Source organism: Tiliqua scincoides, chromosome 1, assembly GCF_035046505.1.
Source record: "Tiliqua scincoides isolate rTilSci1 chromosome 1, rTilSci1.hap2, whole genome shotgun sequence".
Classification (NCBI taxonomy): Eukaryota; Metazoa; Chordata; class Lepidosauria; order Squamata; family Scincidae; genus Tiliqua; species Tiliqua scincoides.
This window is the reverse complement of record NC_089821.1, coordinates 70442388-70468995: the sequence shown is the minus strand read 5'-3', so window position 1 is coordinate 70468995 and position 26608 is coordinate 70442388. Positions and strand designations below refer to the sequence as shown.

Sequence of the window (26608 nt, the reverse complement as noted above, 5' to 3'; positions counted from 1 at the left end):
CCCTCAGCACCGGGCCGAGCCAGGCGGGCTCTGGCGGAACGGGTTCGAGACCGGGCGGCGCAGGTAGGCAGGGGAACGGCCGCCGGCAAGGGAAGGGAAGGGAAGGGGGGGAGTTGCTGCTGCGCTCTCCTGCAGCGCCCCTTGCAGGGAGGGGGAGAGGCTGGTCGGTGGCAGGGGAGGGATTGAGGGGAGGGACAGCGGCAGGGCTGCTGGAGCACAAAGCAGGCAAGAGAGGGGAGGGGAGCAGTGATGGCCACCGTGCCTCCCCCTCCCCTCCGGCAGGGGCCATGGCTTGTGGCTCAGGCAGCGGTGAGAAGTTGGGGAGGCTGGGGGGCTGGAGTGCCCTGAGGCACCCAGCATCGGGGGGGGGGTAGGACTGCACCCAGAGTCGCCCCAGACATGCAGCATCCCGAGGATCGAGGCCTGTCCAGGCATGGATGGAGGGACGTGGCAGGAGGGAGACGGGGGGGGGCTTCCGGATTGCCCTTTCTTCGCGCACACAATAGGTGCCTCTCGCTGCGGCAGCCACAGAGCCTTCCTCGGCCAGGCTCAGGGGCTGCTCTCCCCCCTCCCCAGCCCTACTCCCCCACTCCTGCTGGAAGGCACTCCTTGCCTACAGAGCTTCTCAGCCCAATCCTCTGCATGTCTACTCAGGAGTAAGTCCCATTATAGTCAATGGGGCTTACTCCCGGGAAAGTGTGGCTAGGATTGCAGCCCCAGAGCCCAAGCCTGGGCATGTCTACTCAGAACTAAGTCCCATTATAGTCAATGGGGCTTACTCCCAGGTAAGTGTGGATAGGACTGCAGCCTCTGTCCTCCCCCCCCCCCCAACTTGTATGGCTTCTGGCTGGGAGCAAACCCAAAACAAAGCCAGGTTCTGATCTGGTTCTATATTCTAATTTGCATAAGTGTTTGGAAACAAAGCCTGCTCTTAAAGAAAACAAAAACAAAATCTTTTTGTTGGGTGGATGGGAATAATATTTCTCTCCCCCCTCCAAAGAAGAGACCTCTTTGTATTGCTGGCCATTGAAGGGCTGCGACCCCCAGCATCTGTAGGGGCCACAAGCCCAGGATTCTCTTGGGACCCCTCATCCCAAACAAAGGGAACCTGGCCCCCAGAAGTCTTTGCAGCTCAGTATCCTAGCAACCCTCCAGCTTCCTCTGTGTGATCTGTGAGTCCCAAACAAGGATGCAACCCAGTGGAGCTTTTTTTGCATGAATGGCGGGGAATGCATGAAGGGGTGGGACCAAGTTATGGCATTAGAGCAAGGAATGGACAAAGCCCAGTACTAGCAAGCTCAGGGAAGGGAGAGAATACAGGCTGGGACATGGTAGTTTGGTCGTGGAGGATATGGTGGAGACCAGCCTGCAGCATAGTGAATGGATGTGAGAGAAGCCAGGCTGGAATGTTGCAAGGAGAATGACAATCCCACAGACTTCTCCAATCAGGCCTTCCTTTAGGTCGACATGGCTGATTAGAGCCTGATGGCGCCAATGGGCTCCAGCCACCATAGTGCCAAGACAGGAATTTCAAAGGAGAGACTGTGATGTTGTAGCTGATTTGGTGCTACCATTGCAGTGTCACCTCTTCCAATCCTGCTGGTTCCTATGGATTGAGAGCAGTCAGCACAGGGATCTGCACAGTCCCCTGTGTGGCTGGGGGATGTCCAGCAAACGGTTCTTCATGCTCAAGACTAATGAACACCTCTTTTTGGAAGAACCCACAGGGGACTCGAATGGTCAGCCTTATGGTCGAGATGGAAAAGGGCAGTATGTCTTCGAATGGCATGTAGTCAATCAACCAGACAGTGGCAGGAAGCGCCTTTAGTGCACTGAGTTTCAGCTGGGATTTGCATGGAACTTGGTAACATCAGGTTGGTACTGAAGAGTTTCACATTCCAGTAACCCAGCCACTTGTTGTTAAAAGCTGCTGATTCTTTCAACCCGAGTAACCCAGTGCAGGTTTGCTCCTTTGAGTAACCCAATGCTCCTTTGAGCCTGTTTGTATGGTTGAGAACCATCAGGCTCATGACATAATGGCTGAAAACAGCCATTGCAAACCAGGACACTGCAATCAGCCACCAAGGGAAGCGTAGACTGAAGCATCCTGAGCTAGTCACTCTCTGGAGTCCAAGTTCGAAGAGGCAGGGACAGGCTGGGCTGCACAGGCTGTGGGCAGCATGTGTGTATGTGTGCTTGTCACTTATAGCTTATCTACCTCTGCTTCAGCTGGTGTTGATTTAAGTGCTTTCCAGTGCCAGACATGTTGGAATTTGTTGCAGAAGCCCAACCAGCTCCTCAACAAAATGCATATGACTTTTTGCTGCCCCCTTGAATCCTTTGCTGGGTGTTTCCTTCCAGTGTAGGGTTAGCCCAGGTTTCCTTCTTGTTTGCAGAGCACCTGTAAGAGAGGGCCTTATGCTGCAGCTGATTCTCACAGGACCACTCCCCTGGGCTGCTCCCAGGTTAATAGGATTCTTTCATTAGGAGCTTTTCTTCAAGCTTTCAGAATAATCCCAGAGGCAAAAAGAGGATAAGGCAGCAAGGATTCCCTGCTACACAAACAGACAATGGGCCCAATCCTATCCAATTTTCCAGTGCCTGTGCAGCTGTGCCAATGGGGTGTGCACTGCATCTTGTGGTGGGGAGGCAGTCACAGAAGCTTCCTCAAGGTATGGGAACATTTGTTCCCTTACCTCGGGTCTGCATTGTGGCTATACCGGTGCTGGAAAGTTGGACAGGATTGGGCCCTCTGTCAGCAGGCATGTCTAACTCTAAGCTTTAGGAACAGTTAGCTGTTATAGCAGCAGGCCCTGGTACTTTTTCTTAGGAGGCAAAGGGCTCAGTGCCACAATCTGTACCCTGCAATAGCACCCTCTGTCAGAAGATGCTGAGCCCACCTGATGCTCTGGCAGCTTTTCTGACCTGTCCCAACTAAGTGAGATTTCACTGCCTGCTCCAACACTCTCTTGCTTATCCTGTCTGTCAGGATAGCCCTCCTGGCCTTCCCTAAGACACCAGCTGCAGAATCCAAACTGCACTCTAACAGCCCCTCTCCATAGCTCCCACCCCTTCCTGAGAGAACTTTGGATTGCAGTATGGGGCACAACTCTTTATGTGGTGACGTGGTTTGTAGAACTGCCCTAGTTGTGCTCCCACACCCTGAGGACTAGCACAAAGAAAGTTTCTTTCCACCCCCCACCCCCCACCTTTCTCTTGTGGAATCATCTACTGCTTTGTAATAAAGAGGTTGTCTCACTGTTCTTTTTAAGGCTATAAAGTTTGCCTGGACAGATATAGCACATAAAGGGAGCCTGTGGGAAAGTGGGAACTCTGGTCCTCAATCACTGTGGAGGAGGATTAGCCGGAGCTCAGCCAATTCCTGGAATGGAGCCGAGCTGGAACAGTCTTGGAACCTACAGCAGGGCCAGTCAGTCACGCAGCCCCTCCTCCAGTCTTTGCAGAAGACTTAAATATGTTTAACACAGCAGACCAAGATGTGAGTTTCCCTGCTCCCAGAGAGGAAGGATGAGGCTGGTGTCATCTAGAGCAGAGTCTCCTTTGCTCACAAGCGCACATATAGGCAGTACAGATCAAGATCTATCTCCGCAGGGAAGGTATTTGTGGTATTTGTGTTTTATCAGAACCAGTACTAGGCCCACAGCAGGTGTTAGTTTGCTGTGAACTGCACTGGCCTTTCTTCCTTTCTAGGCAAGAGGACCACAGTGAAGTGGGAGATAAGAACAGTGTGGGGGAGGTCAGGAAGTCAGAAAGGCTGTGCCACAGAGAAAAACAAATTGGAGATTGACTAGGAAGTGACTGTATGGGGCTTATTTTCCACATTTAGGTTCAAACTGATTTTTGGCAGATAGGTGTTGGCATGAGGCCAAATGTTCCTGTTGTGGAACAAGAGCATGACAGTATGTTTGTGTCCATTCAGTAGATTTGTGTGATTTTCAGAGACAGCAAATAGAGAAGGTGATCTGTTTTTATTGGACCAGCACCTTATTAGTCTAGAAATATGGAGGCTTCTGCATTGTACCTAGCTGTGCAGGCGTGTGACATACACAGAAGTGAAGAATTCTCAGTAACTCAATGTCTTGCACCTTCTTACACCAAAAAGGCCAGTTCAGCATGGCTTTGTATTTTACTAGCACTTTTCTGCCAGAACCTATGTGGTTACTATATTATTCTAACATTGTAGTCTTGTGTATACTTACTTTGGAGTAAACTCCATTGCAGTGATGTAGCTAAGGGGATGCAGGGGGCACTGTCCAATTGCACTGGACAACTAGCTTTAGGGGGCGCAACAACCTGAGCTTGACACTAGTGGTCAAAATTGTGAAAACCTTGCTATTTTTGAATACCATCAAGTTATATACCATTTGATGCAGAATTTAATGCAGAATGCAATGAAAAAAACCATGTCGAAGTATCTCTATTCTATTAAAGGTTATAGCCAAATAAACAGAAAATAAAAACACAACTGCATTATGTAACAGAAACTGGACTTTCTCAACTCAAAACTGACCAATGAGACTGATTGTTCTGAGAACCTTTTAGGTGTTATTATGATACAGCAAGGAACCAAAAAGGTGTTAATATGAGGAAGGAGCCTGGGGGGAAGGCGACAGAGCAAGTGGGTGGCGAGTTCCTGGAGGGAGGAGGCAGATTTTCCCCCATTTTCACTTTTTTAAAAGCCTGGGCATGGTGTTACTTGGAGTTTCCTGGAGCATGGAGTTTCCTGGAGGCATCTGGCTGGCTTCTGTGGGAAACAGACTTTCAGTTCAACAGAGTTCTTCTCATGTCATCCCATTTAAAAAGTTTTTCATTTTATAAGGTATACTGAGTTTTATGGGGAGTACATGTATCTGTCTCAGCATCTGAAACTGACGCCACCTAGCTGGGATCCATTTTTTTATTATGGACCATTTCTAACCTGCAACAGGAAGCTTTCACACAGCCCAATCCTATCCACACTTTCCTGAGAATAAGCCCTATTGACTCTAATGGAATTTATTTCTGAGTAGACAGGCATAGGATTGGGCTGACAGAGAGATGCCAGCTCACAGCACAATCCTATGCCTGTCTACTCAGAAATAAGTCCCATTGAGTACTGTACAACTTACTCTCAGGAAAGAGCGTATGGGATTGCAGCCTCAGCCATCACTTTCTTCTCTTCCTGGATCAGGCAGTTTTCTGTTTGCACTTTTTGATGGCAAATCACCTATGATTCTAGTAATCCAAAGACATTTCTTTCTCATAGTCCCCCATATTGAGAGCAATGGAACTGAAGTACAAACTGAAGTTTGTCTCAATAGCTCTCACTAGCTACATTTCATATGGGGGGAGTTTGGAATGGGCCATGTGCTTCTCAGTTTCTCCTTCCAACTTGAGTCCATTGTCTCTGTATTTACTAAGAGCCTGCCTTAACTTTGTTCAATTTACTGCTGTTGGACCATCCTCTAATAAAATAGTTCTCTAACTGCAGGGATAAGTGAGAAGCCAACTTTCTGCCAGCTTTGATGTCATTTTCCCTGTGAACAATATATTGACATTGTAGCCATTGATCCAGCAGTCTGAATCCTGTTTAATGCGATTCATTGATTTGCTGGTGCTGACAGACTATAAGCTAGATAGTAATGATGTGTGTGTGTGTGTGTGTGTGTGAATACAGGTGATTGTATGGTGACTCGTCTATAATAACGTGCCAGGTGGTGAGGAGATTTTTACTATTGTTCCTGATTTCCTGGATTTCTGACTGGGAGTGAATGTGAAGTAAGGTTGAATTCACTGCTTGGCAGCAAGTTACAGATGACTGAATTGTCAAGCGGTGATTACTTGGTAAATCATTATTTGTGTCCTTCCACAGGCACTGCTTTACTTGTGTCTGGTATTGTCATAAACAGAAAGGAGGAGGCCAAAAATCTCTGCTTATATTGTCATGGGAAGAGTTGCAGACCTTCAAGTGGAAAGATTCCTTAGGGTTGTTTTTTAAGTGTGAGTTCCTTATCTCATAGGCAGCAAGTGTGATGCTTACTTTCCCCAGCTGGAACCTGTCTATCTCCATCAACAATGCAATTTATGCTTCAGGGCTTTCCATTTTGTTACAAGGCTAGCCTAGTAAGCAAGGAGGCATGGGAAATGGGCAGATTGCACTAGGCTGCACCACCCAAGACTCTTACTTTGCTCATGATAGAGACACGTTTCATCCTGGTTAGTCATAATGTGGAGGTTGCAAAGGCATGTTTAAGGGGCACCATGCGTTGGGGAGCCTGGCAAAGAGAACATAGGTAGGAATAAGAAGGAATAATAACAAGGAGGATATAGGTTGGCATTCAGGAGTGAGGCTGGGATCAAGGCTGAAGTGAATCAAGCAGGAATGGGGCAAAGCAGGGTTGTGTCTTTCTGTGCGGCCACTTTGAGAGGGTGGAGAGGCGGGTGGTGGTGGTCATGTGCTAGAAGCAGAGTTGTTGAAACAAAGCAAAAAGATGTAGCGGAGAAGAAGGCAGAGGATAATTTCTCAGCAGCCAATTGGAAAATGATTTGCCTCCCTTAGCAACAGAGAGTGCACCAATCAGGAGATGATGTGTTTTCCGTACTGGTGCTCATTGGCAGATTGAAGAGTGAGGGGGGAGAGAGAATGAAAAACATGGAGAGCGAGATTTCCCAGGCCTCTGACATGTTCCTGGACTGCAAGGGGATGGGGAAACAGGCTTCCTTTGGCTGTACCTTCCAAGGCCTCTTCCTCCCCTCTCCCCACCCCCAGTCAGTCACCAAAGGGATCCCTCTGTGGTTTGTGTGAGAAAGGACTGCCTGCCTGGGGATGGGTATCAGAGACTTCCTTAGGGATGGATCAGTTCAGGGTTCTGCCTTTTCACTTGCAGATTGCAGAGGGCTGGTGGAGTTGCCTGCGACTTGATCTTGGGTCTTGCATGACTGTCTGATCGCATGTCAGTGGGGAAGAGTTAACACAAATGCCTCTGTTGCGCCCCCCCTTCCTGCAGTCCACCAGTCGAGAAAATGTGGGAGGTGGGGGGACGGGGACGGCAAGAGTGTTGAATGCTTGAGCGTAAAACAGAATCCAGGGTCTCTTGCTGCTGCTTCGAGTGGTAAACTGGCTGGAGGCTGCCCCACTCAGCCAGCCGGTCTTTCATTGCTCTGAAGACTGGTCTCAGGCAGCCAGACATACATGCACAGGGTTAATGAAACTCAATCTCCAACAGATGCTTTTCCAAACTGCTACACCCCCTTCCGTGACTCATTCACTTACCCCACTGGTTCTGGCAGCTAGAAACTGGGGGAGGGGAAGGTGGGGGGTGTCTGACTGTGTGTTGTTAAAAGTATCATCTGTTCTTCTTTCCATTGCCATGGAGACCATACCATGGAGATTCTCTTTATAGCCGCATTCTTCCCCCCTCCCCACCCCTGATTTTGGAAAGTTGTCCCATCCCTGCTCAGAACCTTTTTCTTCCAAGACTGCTCTGAGCTCTTTCCGTCATGGAATATGCTGTAAGGCTCCCTGGCAGGCTTGGCTGAGATAGTGAGATTTTTCTGTAGCGACAGAGGTGGAGAAAGATCACTGGGAGTCCTGAGCACCATCCAAAAAATCCCACAAGGGAGGTGTGGGGAGACACCAGTTGGGTGCCTGAGCTTTTCTGTCCCTTTAATTCATCAACAGCACTCAAGACAGCTTCTTCTGTCTGCCTGTAAAGTCTGGGTGGAGTTGGTGCCCCTGATATTATCATGTATTTGATCCTCATTGCTACTTTAAGCCTCTTGCAGCTCCCATCCAAACACAGAGAAGACATAGCATTGCAGAGTATGGAAAGGGTTTTGCCTTAAAGTCCTGTTAATAAGCCTGGATTGAGTCCATAATGTCAGTTTTACTCTCAGAAGTCTGTAGGGTTCACATGGGTAGTTTGGGCAACTAGCTAGTCTCTCACCAGACCCCCAAGGAGCCTGGGCCTCATGCCTTTCATGCCTTCTTCTCTCCACAGATGGAAGCAATGCCATGAGGCAGCAACCCCCACAGGCACCGGGGAGGGAGTGGGGAGCCTGACTTTGCCTCGGAAACCCTGAAGAGCCATGACGTCAACTGTACAGACTCTGCGCTTTCCTCTGCTACCACACGCACCAGGCCAGGACCGGACACATAGCTGCGAGCAGGAGATTGAGCGGCGCTACCAAGTGGTGCCCTCTGTGGTGTGTGCCATGTGCTGCCTCTTTGGGATCATCTATTGCTTCTTCGGTGAGCAGGGCTGGTGGTGTCTGCAAGCCACTCTAGGGGCAAAGAGGATAGTTGGGATGCAGCTTGGGGATCAGAGGGAAGAGGTGCTCTGAACTCCCTTCATCAGGCCCACATAGCCATGGAACACTCATGGGTCCCAGTGTGTTTGCAGCAGCAATGGAGTGGTACACAGGCTGACAAAATTCTCAACATGGTGTCCCACTTGCTTTCCTAAGCCTACTTAGCAAGACATATATTGAAAACTCTGTGGGACATTTTCAAAAAAACATGTTTAGGATCATGTTGCAAGGAAGACAGAAGAAGCTGGCTCCCTGCTTTGATAGGCCTTCTCTAGCTCAGTGTTTCTCAACCAGTTGTACAGGTACCACCGGTGGGACTTGAGGTGGTATCTGGTGGTACACGCGGGATCCCTGGGCACTTGCCCCCCAGCATTGAGACCAGCAACACAATGCAACGAACAACGGTAGGAGGCTTGGCTTGGCGAGCAGAGCTCCAAAGCATGCTTATCACAGCCCTCCCAGAGCCTCTTACTGGTGTTTGTTGCGTCACATCTGGCCTCCTAATCCAGAATTAATTGGTGATGACATCATCACCAGTTACTTCCTGTGGTACTTTCAATAGGTGGACTGTGCAAAATGGTACAACAGGGGACAAACTTTGAGAAATGCCGCCCTAGCTTGCTGTGTTAATCTTCCCCATTGTAAACCCAACACACTTCCAGGAAGTTTTCTGATCCCGAGCTTCTGATCAGGCAGTACAAACTCGAAGGGATATTTCAACATGTTCTGCTCTCCGCTAGACCACATGGCTCACAGAGAGTAGCGCAGACTTTGCAGGCTGCATGGTTGGGTTCTTGGGCTAAGCATGGCAACTGTCTCAGAAAGGCTGCTCAGTTTTCCGTGGGACGTTTATGTATTTCCACCATAATTTACAGGCTCCTGCGGGGAATGCAGGAAATTGCCCGAGAAAATGACATGGCTTGTGAAGTCCTAGATATTAGGATCCTCTCTGTAGGAAATACATCTTTGTGATATAGGAGCAGAGCCTCAGAGGTGGGGAGGTTGGGGCAAGTTGGGATCGGCGCCCAGAGCTCTGTCGAAGGTGGCTCGGAGGAGAGATTGCCCTGCGACTGCAGACAGACAGGCAGCCTTGCTCTGAGCCCCTTGTTGCATTCTCAGATGTTAAGAACTGCTTCCTCTCATCCTCAGGTTACCGCTGCTTCAAAGCTGTGATGTTCCTGACAGGGCTGATGTTTGGCTCAGTGATCATCTTCATGCTGTGCTATAAGGAGCGGGTGCTGGACACTCAGCTGAGCGTGGAGGCCTCCGTGGGCATTGGGCTGGGCATCGGGGTGCTCTGTGGGCTTGTCACCATGCTTGTGCGCAGTGTGGGGCTGTTCATGGTGGGGCTGCTGCTGGGGCTGCTGCTGGCTGTGGCTGCCTTGGTGGTGATGGAGCAGTTCTACCACCCACCTACTGTCTGGATCCCCATTGGCCTGCTGCTGGGCATAGGCATGCTGTGTGCCGTGCTTACCCTGCAGTGGCAGCGCCTCTTCACCACGCTCTCCACCGCCGTCTTTGGGAGCGCCGTCATGACCGCCACGGCCGACTACTTCGTGGAGCTCTTCCTGCTGCTGCAGTATGTCTATGAGCGTGTCAAGGTCGCACCTGCCCGGCCCATCTGCTGGTACAGCTGGGTCATTCTGGGTACCTGGCCTGTCCTGGCATTACTTGGTGTCCTCGTGCAATGGAAGGTCACAGCTGAGGGATATTCACATACTGAGGGTGAGTGAAGTGCTGGCACAAAGCTAGGAAGTGAGTTGGAAGCAACCTTCCCCATAAACTATGTGTCTGCACTGCTGGAAGAGAAGCCCCATGCAGCTTCCCTCTAGGTGCTCCAGAGCCATGGTAGGGGTCCATGTGCTTCCCTTAAAATTTATTATTATTATTAATTATTAACAGTATTTATATACCGCTTTTCAACTAAAAGTTCACAAAGCGGTTTACAGAGAAAAATCAAACAACTAAATGGCTCCCTGTCCCAAATGGGCTCACAATCTAAAAAGATGCAAATAAATACCAGCAGACAACCACTAGAACAGACAGTGCTGGGGTGAGGTGGGCCATTTAGAGGGAACATTGGTTGGTTGGAAGCAAGCAAAAGAACAGTCAGACTGGTCAGCCTAATGGCTCATTTGCCCTGTTGCTGCATACAACCCAGTTTCCTGCCTAGTCCCATTGTTCCTTGAACTAAATTCAGCTTTTATTGTCCTCTTCATCTCCCATCTCACTAGGAGGAATCTCATCTACTTACAGAGCCTGGAATTTTCTAGTTTCACATCCTGATTTATAAGCCACAGCTCCTGCATTTGGATGATACATGAAGTTGTGGTTTAAGCAAACTAGAACTCTTCTGCATCTAAGCTGGGGAGGAAAGGGGAGGGAGGGAGGGAAGCACATGGGCTTAGTACTCCATGGTTTGTTGGATCATCTGACCTGGGTATAAAGTTCTGTGCCATATGAATGGGTTTATCTTTGCTGCCTTTGTAGCAAGAGCAGAACTTTCTGCCAGAAATAGCCATGCTGTGTTGTGTTCGTTCATGTGATCATGCTTGTTTTCAAGAGGGAACTAGGTTTTCAACTTTTCTATGCCTTTAACTGCAGCTGAATGTGCAAACACTTTGCTAGTATGCAGGGACAGTTTTCCCTTGGTTGTGTTTCTGTATGTTACAGACATTGCCTTTCCCATTTGTCTCCTCTCCTATAGTAAATACAATTTCAGATGTACAGGGCTTTTCTCCAAGCCCAGAAGAGCACAGGAGTTGGCTGTGCTGCTCAGAATCAACTCCTGTCATTGAGTTATTTCTTTAAAATTCAAATGATAATCAATTCATTACATTGAATATGTGTTTCAAAACTTCAATGAAGATACCTTTTGGAGGATCCTGAATGCCAAGGTATTTCCTCATAGCTGCTGACTTATATTTTAATGAGCCGAAGCTAGTGACAGGAAAGGCTTTCTTCAATATTTTCTTTTTAACCAACTTCAGAAATACAGAATTTGGTACACCAGAGTCAATGTGACTATCAAAAGAGAACAAGTTCAAAGAGATCAGCACATTGGCATTCATTTTAGCAGAATGCTGTCACCTTCCGTTTCCTTTGGGTCTTATTGCTAGAAAAAAGTGATAGTGGTAAACTGTGCTAGTAATGGTTACAAATAGGAAAGAAAAGAAAAGGGACCATTAAGATTACAATCTTTGAGTACTCAATACCCACTGAGTACAGTGCAACTTATTTCTGAGTAAACATGCATAGGATTATGCTGCATGTTCCTTTTTCATCACAATAGCAGGGGGAAGCAGGCACATTGATTTGATATATTTAAAAACTGCTTTTTCAAATTAAAATTTGCACAAAGTGTTTCAAAATTAAAACTTAACATAATATAAAATCAACAGCAAAGTTTTACAAGCCCAGTATATCAAACCAACATACAGTATCAGCTAAAATTAATGTGTCAGCTAAAACAAGAAAGCATCTTCAGCAATAAAAGTCACGTCCGCTGTAAAAACATCCGACTAACATCAATAAAAGCTATGAAGAAAAGTTTGTTTTTAGGGAATGCATAAAGGCAGACAATGGCTGATTCCCTTCATTGAACTAAATGTTCCACTGACATGGTGCCATTGCTGAGGAGGCTGTGTCTCCAATCACTGCCAATCAAATTTACATCAATGGTGGGCCAAAGAGCAGGAACCAAGAAGATGACTTAAAGGCCTGGTAGGCTTCTGTGAGCAGAAATGGTCCTTCACACAAGGCCTCAGACCATGCAGGGCTTTAAAGGTGATAGCCAGCACCTTTAATAAACCCAGAAAGCACACTTACGGTAATACAAAACAGGTATGATATACTCTGAATCTCTCATGCCCATCAGGAACAACCTGATGGCATGTGACCTCCCACCAGTTAACTGCAGGCAAATTGTAAATTGCAACTGCACACCAATTTTAATATATCATTAAAGCTTTCATTTCATTGTAGTTATTAGTCAATTAAAGCTTCAAGACTTAAGCCAGATTTATAGAGGGTACATCCAGCTCCATATATTGTCTCTAAGGGCCAAACTACACACAACATACAAATGTAGACTCATAGAGTTGAAAGGTGCCTTGGAGGTCATCTAGTCCAACTCCCTGCTCACTGCCAGGAATTATAATGGTAGAGAAGTCTCTTTTAAAATGTTCTTCAGGGTGGAGTGAATATGTATGTATGCACATGTGATGGTGAGCTTAACTCTTTCTCCCACCGACAAACATTTTCCCACCCTCCAGCAATTTGCTTCATTCCTATTTCCACTCCTGGCAGAATCTAAACTGTGCATTTGCAACAAATGGTGTCTGTGTGTGTGTTTTAAGTACCAGACATCTTTTCCAAGCATAGCAAAAGGTTGGTTAGAATGTTCTGGCAAGAATGCGGCTGCTTCTGTCCAGCCATTCTTAACCTCTTGTTATAGAGAGAGAGGAGGCAATAGATGCTGCTGAATGTGCTTGGATGCCTTCTCATCTTGTGCAGAGAAGGAGCATCAGGTTAAGAGTCTGGCTTCTCTTATCTGAATGACTACTCCCCAGAGTCAGAATGGCTGGGACCAAACACATTGAGCGTAGAGGTGCATTCTTCAACCTTTCCACCTAATATTTTTAGACATTGGCTCTCCCTACCTGCTTTGGGGGGGGGGGGGAACTGAGCTGCAGTTTTGACCTCTGTTTCATCCAATGCTAACGTATTCCAGAGGTGGTATCTGCTAGGCCTTTTGTTAAGCTAGGGTTTTGCCCCTCCCCTCTCCACCCTAAGAGCCTCACCCCTCTCCTTCTTCTCTCTGCAGTGATTATTAGCCGACAGCAGCGCCGTGTCCAGCTGATGAGGATCAAGCAACGGGAAGAGCGCAAGGAGAAGAAGAAGAAGAGGCGGCCACATCCTCACCCCCACATGCAGCACAAGGCCCACCCACCAGAGCCTGCCTATCGCCGCAAGCCTAACCCTGTGCGCCGATTTGATGGGGATGTGCTCTCCCCAGTGAGTGAATGCCAGTGCCCTCCTGCACAGGGGTTGGGCAGGGGGGATCTGTGTGTTGGAGGTGTGGGAGCCATGACTCCATTGCAAAGAACTCAGCTGTCTAGCCGTAGAGGTGAGACAGACTGATGGAGGGAGTCAACTTGTCCCCCATTATTCTCTTCTCAGGCTTCCTGTTAGTTCCACCATCCTTTGCCTTTGGATAATCAAACACCTAAGGTTCCCCTGTTTAAGTATTCATCCTGTGCAGGCTGGAAATATTTCTTGCCTTTGGACCTATCGCATTCCCCACCAACTGTGTGAGGCTCCCATAGAGAAAGGGGTGAAATGGGGATCAGTGGGACTCTAGCATTGTAGGCTAGCCACCGACTAAATGCATCCATGTGCAGAGAAACCAGTGCTAGGCAAATAAGGCAGAGCATCACAGCACGATGAGTAGAGCAACAGTGTTCAAGATGTGCTCTTCCCTGCATATGGCAGTATCGGTTAAGACCCAGAAGTAGAGGGGTATGCCTCCTTTTTTCCTGTCTCTGTGGAAGTTGCCTTCTGCTATAATTCCTCAGTCTCTGTCCGATACTAGTAGTATTGACATTTGACCCTTGAACATTACTAATTAATATAAAAGAAATGCAGTGGCCTTCTCATGCCATCATAACAGAACTAGTTGCTTCAAGTGATTGGTGAATGTGCTTAATCATGGCAGCTGCTGGTCAGTTGTACTCAGTAAGCCTGTACCAGTTTTCTTTGGTGTGCATGGGAACGAATAGCCAGGAATAAATTGTACTGTGATATGACACCCACCACTGCTCCTCCCCATCTTGGGGTGTCCAGGTGCCTAGAGAACTAAGGCACTGTGACCTGTACGAAACTGCAAGGAGACTCAAAGCCCAGGCAGTCCCCTTTTTATGGTAAATATGTAAAGTGTGAGCAGCAGGACATATTCCTGAACATTTAGAGGCAGGCACAATCCCTGGGGAACCCTGACTAAGATCCCTTGTAAATTTAGGAAAGTGCATATGCTGTTCACATTTCACGCACCTACTCCAGCAAACACTTGTGGCTGCAAACACTACCTGGTGGCCACATAGCACATAAATCAGCTCTTAGTTTTCTTGATCCAATGAGATCACAGCACAGGCAAGCCAGGTCAGGTCAGGTCAGAGCCTCTGATTTCCAGGAAGGCTAGAAGACCTTCTAGGTGGGATTGTAAGCATTTCCCAATAGGTATGCAAGAATATAGGAGAGGAGGAAGTCTTGTTAACAGTTGAAAGTGGTGTGTGGAGAAACAGCTGGTTCTTGGCTACTTTCGAGGAGGGGTAAATTTGGCAGGCATGAGGCCAGAGGATAAGCCGTCTCCCAGGCAGATAGGCAGAAAGATCCTGGGCCTGTCCAAAGCACTCTGGAACAAGACAAGGCCAGTTCTGCCATGTTGTCAGGCTCCAGCTAGAAATGGGGGGTGGAGGAGGAAAGGCAGTAGCCTCATTTTCTGCTTTCCCCCTCCTTGTAGAGCTACATACAGAGCTTCCGGGAGCGGCAGACGGGCTCCTCTCTCAACAGCCTCCTGGCCAACGCTCATGCTGCCATCGACATAGACTATGACTGTGGCTCCACCGTGCCCCTGACGACAGGCTCCGGCCCTGCCATGCGGGTATAGTTCATCAGCTCCCGCCAAGACACAAGGACACTGTCCTCCATGGTCACACTGGTCAGGCCATGTGGATATAGCTCAGTGCCTGTGTTACCATCCGGACTTGCAGATACTCCTTGTTGGCATTCGTGGGCCTGGCCTGGACATGCAGATGTAATCCAGCAACTCTCTAGCTGCAAGTATATGTGAAATTCTCCCCCAGTGCTACATTGGCTCTTACTAAGCCTCCCTGAAATGGAGGGCAAGGGAAGAGTATAAGTGGGTACTTGGGGCAAAGGGCTGAAGAGAGACCTGGTTGCAACCCACCCAGGCCAGAGCTGTGGAATGCAGGAGTTGGGGGAAGGGTGAATATTGCCTTGTGAGACCAGAAAGGAAAGAGCCAATCACCTGCAGCCACCTCTTTCCCATGGAAATGATAAGAACTGCCAACATTCTCCACCCACTGCTAGTGGAGTGGCCCATAGATGGAGAGACTGTGGGGTGTTCCTGTGCTGTTTTGCCACATGATGGACCCAGTCCTTGTCCTAGAGTTTGCCTCTTCATGAAGTGACCCCAAGGACTGTCTTGGGGGGCAGGTGCCCATTGTGTACGGACAGTGGTTGGACTTGACTCAGTTCACTCCAGTCTGGCTAGAACTAGCCAGCTCAGGGAAATGGGGCCATCTGGCCCTGGGCCCCTAGCCCATACCAGTGCCTGGCATTCTGTTTCAATGGGCAACTCAAGGAGGGTGGGGGTTGGCACCCAGACCAACTCGGCTGGGCTGGGCAGTTGTCGAAGTGTGTGAGTGTGCGCGTGCGTGCGTGTGACGGAGCTGGAGCAAGTATGGGCATTCCAGCTGGTATCCAGGCAATGAGCCTATTGAGGCCCCCTCCCCCTGCTCCTCTTCCCTGAGTAAGAGCAGGGTAGGAAGGGACTGGAGGGGAAGGGGGAGGGGGCAGATCCATGTACATATTCTTGTTACAATTGTCTGTATTAATTTATTATTGACAAAGAGCTGGGCCTGAGGAGCTCCGCTGGACCCAGAGGCTTCACTGGAAGGATGGATGCAGCACGGGGAATAGGTCTCTACAGGCCTCTTTATCATTCCCGAGGCCCACACCTGCACCCATCCTTTCTTTTGCCAAATCCCACAGAACCAGGGCGTGAGTGTGCAGGGAGTCTGTCAGAGCTCAGTAGCCCCCACATTTGGCTTTTGCTTACTTGTGGGGGGGATGCGAGCCTACATCTCTGTTTTTGCCTACATCTCTGTGGGGAATGCAAGTCTCTCAATGCCTCCATCTTTGAAAGTACTTGAGGAGAGCTTCCATGTAGGACAGATGGGGGCAGGAGCGGATCCAGCGTAGCTCAGCAAGGCCTCTCCTCCATGGGGAAATGGCATGTTTCTGTCACCAGTCGCCACTGTTGTCACCACAGAAACCTTGCACTCTTGTTTTTCTTTGTTTTGTCTTTTTTTTCTTCCTTTTTTGTATATGTGCCAAACGCTGCCGGGCTACGGCTGCGCAAGTAAAAAGAAAAAGCCTTTCGAAGCAGTGCTTCCATGACTGACTGTGCCACAAGCCTTGGGTTGGGGCAGGAACACTAGCACATTTGGCATGCGCAAGTCTTCTGGACATGAGGGTGAAACAAGCCTGGCTGTAAAGGGGAGGGAGATCTTTGGGGCTGCCGAATACCACTGCTAGGAGCCTAAGTCTCATTTTGAGGCATCACATACAACTTCAAACTCACCTCAAAAAATCCTGAGTTGTCATTTCTGTCTGTATATCAGTGACAAGGAATTATTATTGCCCCTTTAGGTGCATGAGCACTCAGAGGGGGGTTAGGGGTAAAGTCTTGTTCTGAAGCAAAAGGACAAGGCCAAAGTATTATGTGGGTGTTGGGTAAGTGGGAGGTCAGTATGCTAGGATTCATCTGTGAGTTGCTTCGTGGCAAATTTCAATGATCCAGAGCAGTGAGTAGGTGAGTCGGAATAGCCCAGTTCTTTTGTTGTGTGCCTCGGACAACTGAATCATGCCACCCAGCTGTAGTGTAGTTTCTACCCAGAGCCATTCCTCCCTCTTTTCTGATCTGTCTCTACATTAAGGCTTTGGCACATCCCTATTCTGACCAATATGCCCTGGGATGGGGCTTTACCCCCACTTCCATGAAGTGTGATGCTGCTTCAGCCGTTTCCCTGGAAGTAGGAGCCTGCAGGAGGAGGAGGCAGTTTCCACAAGGGAGGAAACTACTGCTGCTGCAGTATACTTGGGCATGTAAGTCAGAGATCTTACAGCACAATCCTAGATAGGTTTACCCAGAAGTAAATCCCATTGTGTTCAATGAGATTTACTCCCAGGAAAGAGTGCATAGGATTGTAGCCTTCAACTAAGATGCATTCCAGGGTGGAGAGAGTTATAGGCAACCCAGCTTGCTAGGGCCTCGCCTCTTTCAAATGGTCTGATACAGCAATGAGATTTGTGTAGTTCCAGCAGAGCTGTTTCAGCTACCAAAGAGCACTCTGGGGGGAAAAAAGAAACCAGGAATCAAGAGCATTTAATAAAGCAGAACCTGCTTCCCTTGTCATGCAGAAGAGGAAGACAGGAAGAGGAATTATCTGTCTGTGTGTCCATTCGTCTGTTTGTCCAGGCCACTGTTAAATATGCTGTCTCCATCCTCCCCTGACCTTTCACATGCAGATGTGACTCCCTTACATTCAGGAGTCAGAGCCTTCCTGATGCTAGCACTCTGTGGAGAAAAGAAAAAGTGAGGGTGAGATACTAGCAAGGCAGGGGCACCTGCTCTCCAGGAAATGGTCTATCTAAACCCACACAGCCTCTTGTTGGAAGAAGTGTTTTCAGTCAGTAACCTATCCCCAATATGTTGACACTACTATGCTGTAAATCACTCAGCTAGCTCTACAGCAATGTGCAAAGCTATGCAGAAGCCATAGGTCTTGCCTGTTTCTCACATGGTGCCACAGGACAAGGATTTGCACTCTTCTCCCTGCAGCCAGGCCTGGCAGGAGAGCAACCTGTGTGCGCTTTCATGTTGTGGAACCCCCCTCATTTTCTCCCCTGCATCAGCCAATTGCACTGCTGGACATATGTACCTCGAACTGTGAGTTGGGCCTTGGAGCGGGCATTGCCAACCGTCACCTTCACCATTCCACTCATGCCTGGTCTGGTTTGGCAGAGTCTCAGCCTATGAATGTGACCCACACTCTCCATCTGCACTCGCGAGCCAGACTGCAGCTGCTCTCCGTTAAGGCTCCACTGAGGGGTGCATGCTTGAGGAGCAGATATTTCACATTCAAACTGGGCCTCCGAAGGAGCCACCACTTCCACATTCCGCAGAGCCCGTACAACCTGGATCCCTTCAGCTGCAGGATATAGAACAGCAGCATCAGTTTTTCATACGCCACACACCAGCCTCTCCCCTCCTTACACACATACTACAGTCCATCTCTTCTTTGTTCTCCCCTCCACCCACTGCTGGCACACAATTCCATGCCTAATTGTTTCTCCATAGCTTTGTCTCCGTTAGGAGCAGTGTGTCTCTCTTTCCCCTTATTCCTTATTGTGCTTGCATGTTTGCCCTTACCCTCCACCAGCAGACAAGCCGTAGAGCAGTCATCCAGTGCATCACAAGTATACAGGCCTTCATCCGCAGGTTCAACATTGTGAATTACAAGGGTTCGGTAACAATCCAAGTTGCAGATCTCATACTTGTGGCCAGCAAAGATCTCTGTGTTGCCACGAAACCACCGTACACGCCCACGGGACTGAGACACTGTACATTCCAGTGTGGCTTTGTGCCGGGCTAGCACAGTCTTGTCCCGAAGCGGCTTCACAATGCGGATGGGCAGTGCTGTGGGCAAAGCAGACCCTGAGACTTTGAGGAGCTAGCCACACACCTGCCCGCCCACCCACCCGCGCACACACACAAACATATTCTGGTTTTCACGCACCTGGTTGGGTCTATTGGAAACCTCAGAGAAATTGCCACTTCACTAGAGACGAAGCTTCAAACCCCTATCACCACCAACCTTCACCCTTGACCTTCCTATTTCAGTCTTCCTCTTTAGTATACACATCTAACCGCCATTACATCTGCTACATTATCTTTCTATAAATGTATATACATGCATAGAGGCCTGGGCCAGCTGCTTATTGGACATAAAACTTTGGGATTCATCTTTATTCACACAAGCATGTCAAAGTTTACACGTACACGCACAGACAAAAACTGCCCCAGATACAGGCCTGTCTTCCAGTCTTCTCTTTTCATCATCACCTGCTAACCCCACCCCAATTTCACTAGCTGAGGGGCAGGCCACCATGGGGCAGCTCCCTTACCCTCCACTTCTAGGCGGGCTTCAGACACAGCTGCCTTAGCCACAAAGCGGATCTGGCCTGCATCCTCCGGGCAGACACAGCACAAGAGCAGGAAGTGCCGGGTCCCTGGGGGAGAAAAGAATGAAGGAAGTCAGCATTCTTTAGGATGCATTCCAAGCAGAAGTTTTGCCACCTGCTTGGAGGAAAGCAGGTGCAAGCAAGTTGGATAAAGTGTGGCAGAGGCTGGGAAAGTGGTGGTTGAAAGCAAAGGCATTGCATGTGTTGGTGCCCTCAACAAGCCCCAGGTGACCTTATGAAGGCCAATCATGGCCTGTCAACTGCTCCCTTTCGAACACTTACCTTCCTGCCGTATTTTCACAGTATTGGTGACTTTGATTCTCTCTCCATCCCGGGACCATTCACCTTTCACCTCCTCAAGAGACACCTCGCACATGAAGACAGCATTCTCGTTCTCCCGCACACGCACATCTTCCAACTCCCGCAAAATCTGAACCTGGCGTTCTACAGAAGGGGAGAGAGCCATAGAGTTGGACTTGCCTACTGAACCATGAACAGGCTCACAAGAGTCTACTGAGGACATTCAATCTGGCCTCTCTCTTGCTCTAATAAAGGGACATCCCCCATTCATTACTGAACCAAGCAAACAGATCCCATCTGGTCAGCAGTTCTTGTTCATTAATTCTCAGCCATGGTTTGGAGCTTATGAATAACAGTAAAAATATTCCCTAAGAGCATAAAGAGAGCTGGATCAGATTAAGGATCCTCCTAATCTCAAGAAGCTAAGAAGAGCCTTACTGGATCAGACTGAGTCCATCTAGTCCTGCTTCCTGTTTCCCACAGACTCCCAGGAAGCCTATGGTCTACTACAAGTCTATACTAAAAACATTGGTTTTATATCCGTTTAATGGTCATGACCAGTAGTTCTCAAACCTTTTGGGTTCAGGAGCCCTTTACACTCCTACAAGAAGTCTCAAGGAGCACTAGTGGCACATGCATAGAGCCCCAGAGCCTGACAGGCACATGCACAGAGTCACAGGGCCAAGCCCAACATCAAATACCAGCACAGAGCAGGAACAGTAGGGGAATGAGGAACGAGAGCCACAAATGGGGGAGGTTGGAGGACCAGGCAAGCAAACCAGGCAGAGAGCAGATGGTGGCCACCTATGGTTTGCTTGTGGAGCCCCTGAAGGGGTCTCAGGGAGCCCCAGGGCTCCTAAGCAGGGCCTAGGAGAGGGGGGAAAATGGGGTAATTTGTACCTGGAGCCAGGGTCAAAACGGGGACCCAGGAGCCAAAGGAGGGGCCCAGATATTTCCTGGGATCTTACATTCTCCTATCTACTCAGACTTGTTGCATGGGATGCTGGGGGCACTATCACGAGCATGCAGCTGCAGGTGCTGCCAAGCCATATATGCTGGGCCAAGGAATGCATACATGAGACTCCTTAACACAGTCTCATATCTGGGAGGAAACTGGCCTGCTACAGTAGCTCTTTGGCTTGTGGATCTGCTTACCATAAGGAGTGCATAGAAGCTCAGGGACACAGCTGCAAGACTACAGCTGCTGTAGAAGCAAGTTTGGTACACCCAGGACACTTTCCACTGTAGTGTGAGCTGAAATATGTTGATGCTAATTTTCTGCATGATTTTCTATTTTTAAAAGATTTTAGAGAGACTTAGGAGTGTGTTTGGTTTTCCATATTAATGTATCTAGGTGCCGATGCCACCCTGGTGGGTAGATCCGAACTCCAAAGACTTTTCCAGTTGTCTCCACCCTTCCCCCACCCTGTTTTGCCCCTCCCTGCTCCTATTCTGCTTGCCCATCACCACTCTCCCATGCTCTTTTTCACCCCTCCCCCTTTGCAAAGGGGCGCAAAAGAAACTTTGTACCCCCTGATAAAATTCCTCTCAGAGGCCCTGCTCCTAACAGCACACTTTGGGGAAAGTCATGACTAACATTTCTCACATAATCTTTGGGATTGTGGCTTGGTGAGGAGTTCAAACTTAAGTGCTATGGTGTGTCATTCATTCATCCGTCCGTCCATCTGTCCCCCCGCCTAGTCCATAAAGCCATAGTTCCAGGGTTCCCTGAAATCCCTGGAGGATTTTGAAACTATTCCAGTTCTGTGCAGGGTGGGGATGTATGTTACCTCTAGCCTTTACTTTTTCCAGTACGAGCTGCAGTGCTTCACTTCTAAATGAGAGGTGCCAAGGCTCAAGTGTGCTTGGAAACCACACCTTTTGGTCTGGGAGCCCTTCCCTCTCATTGCAGATGTGTGGAGAGTGTGTTTTTCCTTCACCACTCCCTCAGTGGTAAGGGAGAAGCACACTCTGCACATTCTCAGAGGCATTCACAACTTATTATGGCTTCTCAAATCACCGTGCAGATTTTAAAGTACAGCCTCAGCTCAAACAAAGCCTTGCCAAGCTAACATAATTTTCTTCCCCCTCAGCCTGACTTCCCAGCTCATTTTCTAGCCACCTCACCACAGAACTGGAAAAGATCATCCCCCCAGTGAGTCATCTTGTTCCTTGTCCAGTCCCCTCTTCTAACAGGAGATCTGGGACTTAAAAAATAAGCTTGACAGGAGACCATTGAATGTTTTCTTGAAAGCTTTTAAGGAAGGAGATTCCACAGCCTTCCCTTCTTGGGCATGATTTTCCCTTGCTGAAATGCTCTTATAACTAGGAAGATTTAAAAAAAATAAAAAAGCTGTTCATCCTAAATCAAGCTTCCTGTACAATCTGCAAGAACAAATCTCTGAGTCACTGCAGTGACAATGATTAGCAACCCATCTCCAGGGCACAAGTGATATCTATCAGGGAGGAAGGAGGGGCAAGCATTTGACAGGGGTAAATGGATCCCAGGGAATGTGAGGCTAGAGGAAACTAAGGCCTGGGCCCAGCCCAACCCTCCTCCACTTGGTCTGCTCTGATACCCAACCCAGGGTGTCCATACCAAAGACCCGCAGTTTGGCAGAGGCATGGCAGTCACCAGCATCGCACGTATACTCTCCAGCATCTTCAAGATTGCAACGGCTGAGCTGCAGGAGCCGTCGGCGTCCCACTGAGTACATACGGCAGCTGGGCCCTGTCTGGATCTCTTCCCCATCCTATGACAGCCAAGGAAGACAAAGAACAAAATGGTGGGGGAGAGCTGAAAAGGGAAGCAGAAAGTTGGAGAGCCAGGGGAGAACACTGTCAGTGTCAGCTTTGCAGGAAAGTGAGGACTCAGAGGCCAGCGTTGCTAGTTCCCCTTTCACAAGCTGGGCTCTTCAGAAGGCGAGCCATTGCTCTTGGGAGTGTGGAGGAGACTCAGGGAAGCTGAAGGAGGAGACAGTACTGGAAATAATGTCCTCACCTTGTACCACTTCACTTCAGCCAGAGGCCGGGACAACTCACACTCAAAGGTGGCTGAGCCTGTCTCAGGAATTCCCAAATCTTGGGGAAAGCGCAGGATGGTAACCGGTGGCTCTACAGAGGGACAGAGATAAAATTGGGTATGGGTGGCACATAGTTCAATGTGGAGACTGAAAAGATCACACACCATCAAAGTATTATGCTTAACCAAGCCAGGGGACTCCCCTGGCTTGGCGTAACAAACAAGGTTTCTGCCCTTGTCCAAGCCCGCTTTAGACTATGCGTATCCACCCACCTATCCCCCAGGTACACCACTCCAAATCTCCCACTGCTATCAGCAGCTTCACACTTAAGAGACTACAGAGGATTGTTATGTTATAGTCTTGCATTTGCTGTGGTCAACTGATGTGAAGGAGAGAAGTTACACTCCAAGAAGGATATTGCAGAGCTGAAAAAGGTGCAAAAGAGGGAAACCAAAATGACTAGAAGGCTGGAGCACCTTCCTTGATGACATCTGAAGCTTTGTAGATGGGGAAAAAGTGATTAAGGGAGGACATGACTGAGACTTGGAAAATTATGCGTGGCATAGAGAGAGTGAATACAGAGAAGTTTTTCATTCTCTCTCACAGTATTAGAACTAGGGGCCTTCCAATGAAGTTAATTGGTGGGCGATTTAGGACAGGCAAAAGATGATACTTCTTTATGTGGTGCATTATTTCTCTGGAATTCATTGCCACATGATGTAGTGATGGCTGCTAGCTTGAATGGGTTCAAAAGAGATTGGACAAATTTATGGAGGACATGCCCATCAATGGCTACTAGTCATTATGGCTATATGCTATCTCCAGGTTCAGTGGCAGTGTTCCTCTGAGTACCAGTTGCAGGACAGCAATGGTAGGAGAGAATTATGCCTTGTCCATGGGCTTCCCAGAGACAGCTGGCGGGCCACTGTGGAAAATAGGATGCTAGACTAGTCAAGCTTTTGGTCTGACTTTTCGTATGTTTTCCAGAAACACAGTGGCAGCATGCCAAGGAGCTGTAGCCAATAGATTAGCTCTGCTGTTTGAGAAAAGAAAGATTAAAAGCAGTGTTCTAAATAAACTGGCACTTCTGTATTGAAATTTGCAATAGTGGAACTGGGGGGGGGGGTTGCATTGCTTAGATGGTGGTAAAACCCAGATTTAAGGGTACAACTGTACAGCAGACAGTATCAGTACAGCAGCTCAGGGCAAGAGGCTCTACCAAACACTGTACTTCAGTCTCAAACAGCTGCCCAAGTGAGGCCTTTGCCCACCTCTGGGCTATATCAGACATCAATATCAGCCTCATTCCTTTTCCGTTTCCTCCCCGTCTGACCCAATCCCTGCTGAGTATGTTTGGTAAGTCATTCTATGTCATTCTAAGGACAGACAACTTCCCTATTGCATAACTACTGCCCCGCACTGCCCCAGTACCTCGGACAATAAGACGGGCGCTGCTCCGTACAGTGTCAGCAGTGAAGGCCACAGTCCCCGAGTCGTCCAGCGTGAGTCCCACCAGTGTCAGGCTGTGCGCACAGCCTATGGCACTCACTCGGCAGGTGGAGCTGGGCTTCATGCGGATGCCATTGCGCGTCCATACCCCAGATACATTGGCATGGGATAGCTCAAGTTCAAATGTAACTGACTCCTTCTCAAAAGTCTCCACGTCTGATAGGGGTTTCTTCACCAGTACCTTTCGGGCTGAAGCGTGAGGAAAGAATGGGAGAAAAGGTCAGTGCCAAATCTCCTTTTGTGATAAAAGGTGCCTGATTCCCAGGGATAACAGCAGGTGGGCAAACATAATGCACCTTCTACAGCACCTTCTCACATCAGAAGTTGACACCATCAGGAGCTTTCCTTCTGGGTCAAACGACAGGCAAAGGGAGGCCCAATCTGGATCAGGACTATGGTGGGGGCAAGCACTAAAACACCCTGCAGCCTTGACCACTGTGCCCTGTAAGGGATCCACACAGGTGCACGGACCCCTTTTGTAGCTGGGCAGCATTGCCACTTGTTGTGACCCTATCTCTGGGCATCTGACAATGAGTATCACCTAAACTGGCCTTGTCTGTGAAGGATTGCCCTCCATAAGCTTGCTCCCCCCCCCCACATGTGTCACCCCCTGTCATGGACACTCATTGCCTACTTGACCTAGAAATGGGTAAAAGCATAGGCTTTGGGACACTACTGCTAGGACTTTACACTTAATGCTAACTGCATTCCAGGTGCTGTAAACAGAACAAAGAAGTGACACTGTCCTTGCCTAGGGGGCTTTACAATCCACAACAGCCAGAGGAAATGATGGGGAAGAAGCCAGGGGTCAGCACATACGTTCCACGCTCAGCTTGGCTTGGGTGCGATCATGCAGGCTCTCACAACGGTAGGTGCCTCGGTCTGCAAGCTCAATGCCACGAATAGTAAGGGCCCGTCGGTACCCATACGCCTCCATGAAGTATTTAGGGCTCTGCTGGAGCAGGATTCCCTGCTTCATCCACTGAACCTCAGCACTCTCCAAGCTCAGCTCCACCTCCAAGCGCATATCCTGCCCCTCTTCAGCCACCAAGTCACACAGGGTCTGCACAAACAGCACCTGAGCTTCTGCAAGAAGAGATACAGATATATATACACATACATGCAAATATACATCCCTTATCTCAAAACATTCTGGATCACAGTCCCTTGACTCTGTGGAGAAAGTACCCTACATTTGAAAGCTGTGTTCCATTTGAAGTCGTGTTCCCACGACTATTTGACATATTTGCAGGGATCCTGTGCAAGAATCCTAAGGGGCATATAAATGCTATATTTTCTTTGGGAAGTCCAGTAGTACCCTCTTTGGAAACAAGTACAAAAAAACCAATGTTTTCCTAGTAGGCAATGCTGAACCTGAACCTGAAGGACAAGAACAGAGTTTGGTACTGACTACAGAACTTAGTACACTGAGAATCTCAGGTTTTGTTTTTCAGATGTGTGTGCTTAGAACTTGTAATGGAGATAAAAGTCTGAGAACTGTACATGCAGTGCCTTCCTGGCGAAAGCTCAGCAGGTGAAGGGAAGACAATGGACTTCCAACAGGACTTCAGTGATCTGTCGTCCATGGCTAAAGAAGCATAAAGAATTATGCCAAATAAGCAAATAAGGACAATTGTTCTTAATTTGTCCAGTGTTAACTCAGATCACATTATCTGGATTTTCTTGGTGCAGAATTCAGAACTCGGAGGAGTACCTGGTGTTTGGTAATTTCCCCTTTGAATCTTATGGTAAACTTAGGAATCCTGATGCCCCCTTACTCCCCCAGCCCCAGCCCCATCCAACTACTAGAGTCTCCCTTGGTACATTACAAAGTCACATGCCTAGTGTTACCTGTTGTCTTACCTTGCACACTAAGCCTGGCTGAGCTCACCAGGCCTTCTGCATTGCCAGTTACTATGCCAGTGTCACTCAGCCGACATTGTCGTACAGTGAGGATGTGGCACAGCCCATTTCTGCTAGTGGTCAACCGATCACTGGGCACCACGTCTTGTCCATTCAGTTGCCACTTCAGGACCACGTCTTCTGGAGATGCCACAAGCTTGAAGGTAGCATCATCTCCTTCCCGCACTGTTAAGTTGTGCAGCTCGGAAATGATCTCCACTAACCTAGGGACTAGAGAAGAAGTCCACAAGTCAGGCATGGTGGGGCCATATTGGAAAACTTCTGCCTAGCCTGGAGGTCTACTTACACAGTTTCCTACCAATGTGGGTATCCCAGCCCAAAACCCTCATAGAAAAACTATGAATTTGATCCAGTGTCCCAGACAGGACCCCACATGCCTGCCTTTCCATAACCAGCACTGAGAATATGTGGCATCCACTCTGAACCTGATCCTGCCCTCAGCCCTCACTATAATGCTGTTGTCTGGAGGATGATGGACTTGGGTCTTGGAATAG

At 48.7% G+C, this 26608-nt stretch overlaps 2 protein-coding genes across 7 annotated transcripts in view; one reads left to right on the top strand and one right to left on the bottom strand.

Annotated features, from left to right (window-relative positions):
* Positions 1-16562, top strand: TMEM198 (transmembrane protein 198). 3 transcript variants are annotated; one of them, XM_066611565.1, is made up of 5 exons: positions 1-63; positions 8001-8251; positions 9460-10035; positions 13136-13326; positions 14831-16562. In XM_066611565.1, exons 2-5 carry the CDS (start codon positions 8089-8091, stop codon positions 14975-14977), a joined length of 1077 nt encoding a protein of 358 aa, XP_066467662.1. In that variant the 5' UTR covers positions 1-63; positions 8001-8088; the 3' UTR covers positions 14978-16562. The 3 variants fall into 3 exon arrangements, with proteins under 3 accessions (XP_066467662.1, XP_066467661.1, XP_066467663.1); XM_066611564.1 differs by lacking the exon at positions 1-63 and adding an exon at positions 3529-3617; XM_066611566.1 differs by lacking the exon at positions 1-63 and adding an exon at positions 6706-6768.
* Positions 16563-17483: 921 nt separating this feature from the next.
* The window catches only part of OBSL1 (obscurin like cytoskeletal adaptor 1), a 58416-nt gene continuing 49291 nt past the window's right edge, over positions 17484-26608 (bottom strand). For all 4 annotated transcript variants that reach the window (XM_066611560.1, XM_066611562.1, XM_066611563.1 and 1 more), the window contains 10 exons: positions 26055-26324; positions 25011-25277; positions 24114-24380; positions 22661-22773; positions 22259-22412; positions 19642-19803; positions 19303-19407; positions 18548-18814; positions 18057-18326; positions 17484-17692 (listed from right to left, as the gene is read on the bottom strand). In XM_066611560.1, the coding sequence (XP_066467657.1) occupies positions 17685-17692; positions 18057-18326; positions 18548-18814; positions 19303-19407; positions 19642-19803; positions 22259-22412; positions 22661-22773; positions 24114-24380; positions 25011-25277; positions 26055-26324 (1883 nt within the window). In that variant the 3' untranslated portion in view covers positions 17484-17684. The remainder of the gene's footprint in view (positions 17693-18056; positions 18327-18547; positions 18815-19302; positions 19408-19641; positions 19804-22258; positions 22413-22660; positions 22774-24113; positions 24381-25010; positions 25278-26054; positions 26325-26608) is intronic.

Bases quoted from the DNA above. Each gene is read 5' to 3' on its own strand.
- TMEM198 (XM_066611565.1), top strand. From the start codon at position 8,089: ATGACGTCAACTGTACAGACTCTGCGCTTTCCTCTGCTACCACACGCA. The intron at 8,252-9,459 runs GTGAGCAGGGCT...TCTCATCCTCAG, and splicing joins GATCATCTATTGCTTCTTCG to GTTACCGCTGCTTCAAAGCT. The intron at 13,327-14,830 runs GTGAGTGAATGC...CCCTCCTTGTAG, and splicing joins ATGGGGATGTGCTCTCCCCA to AGCTACATACAGAGCTTCCG.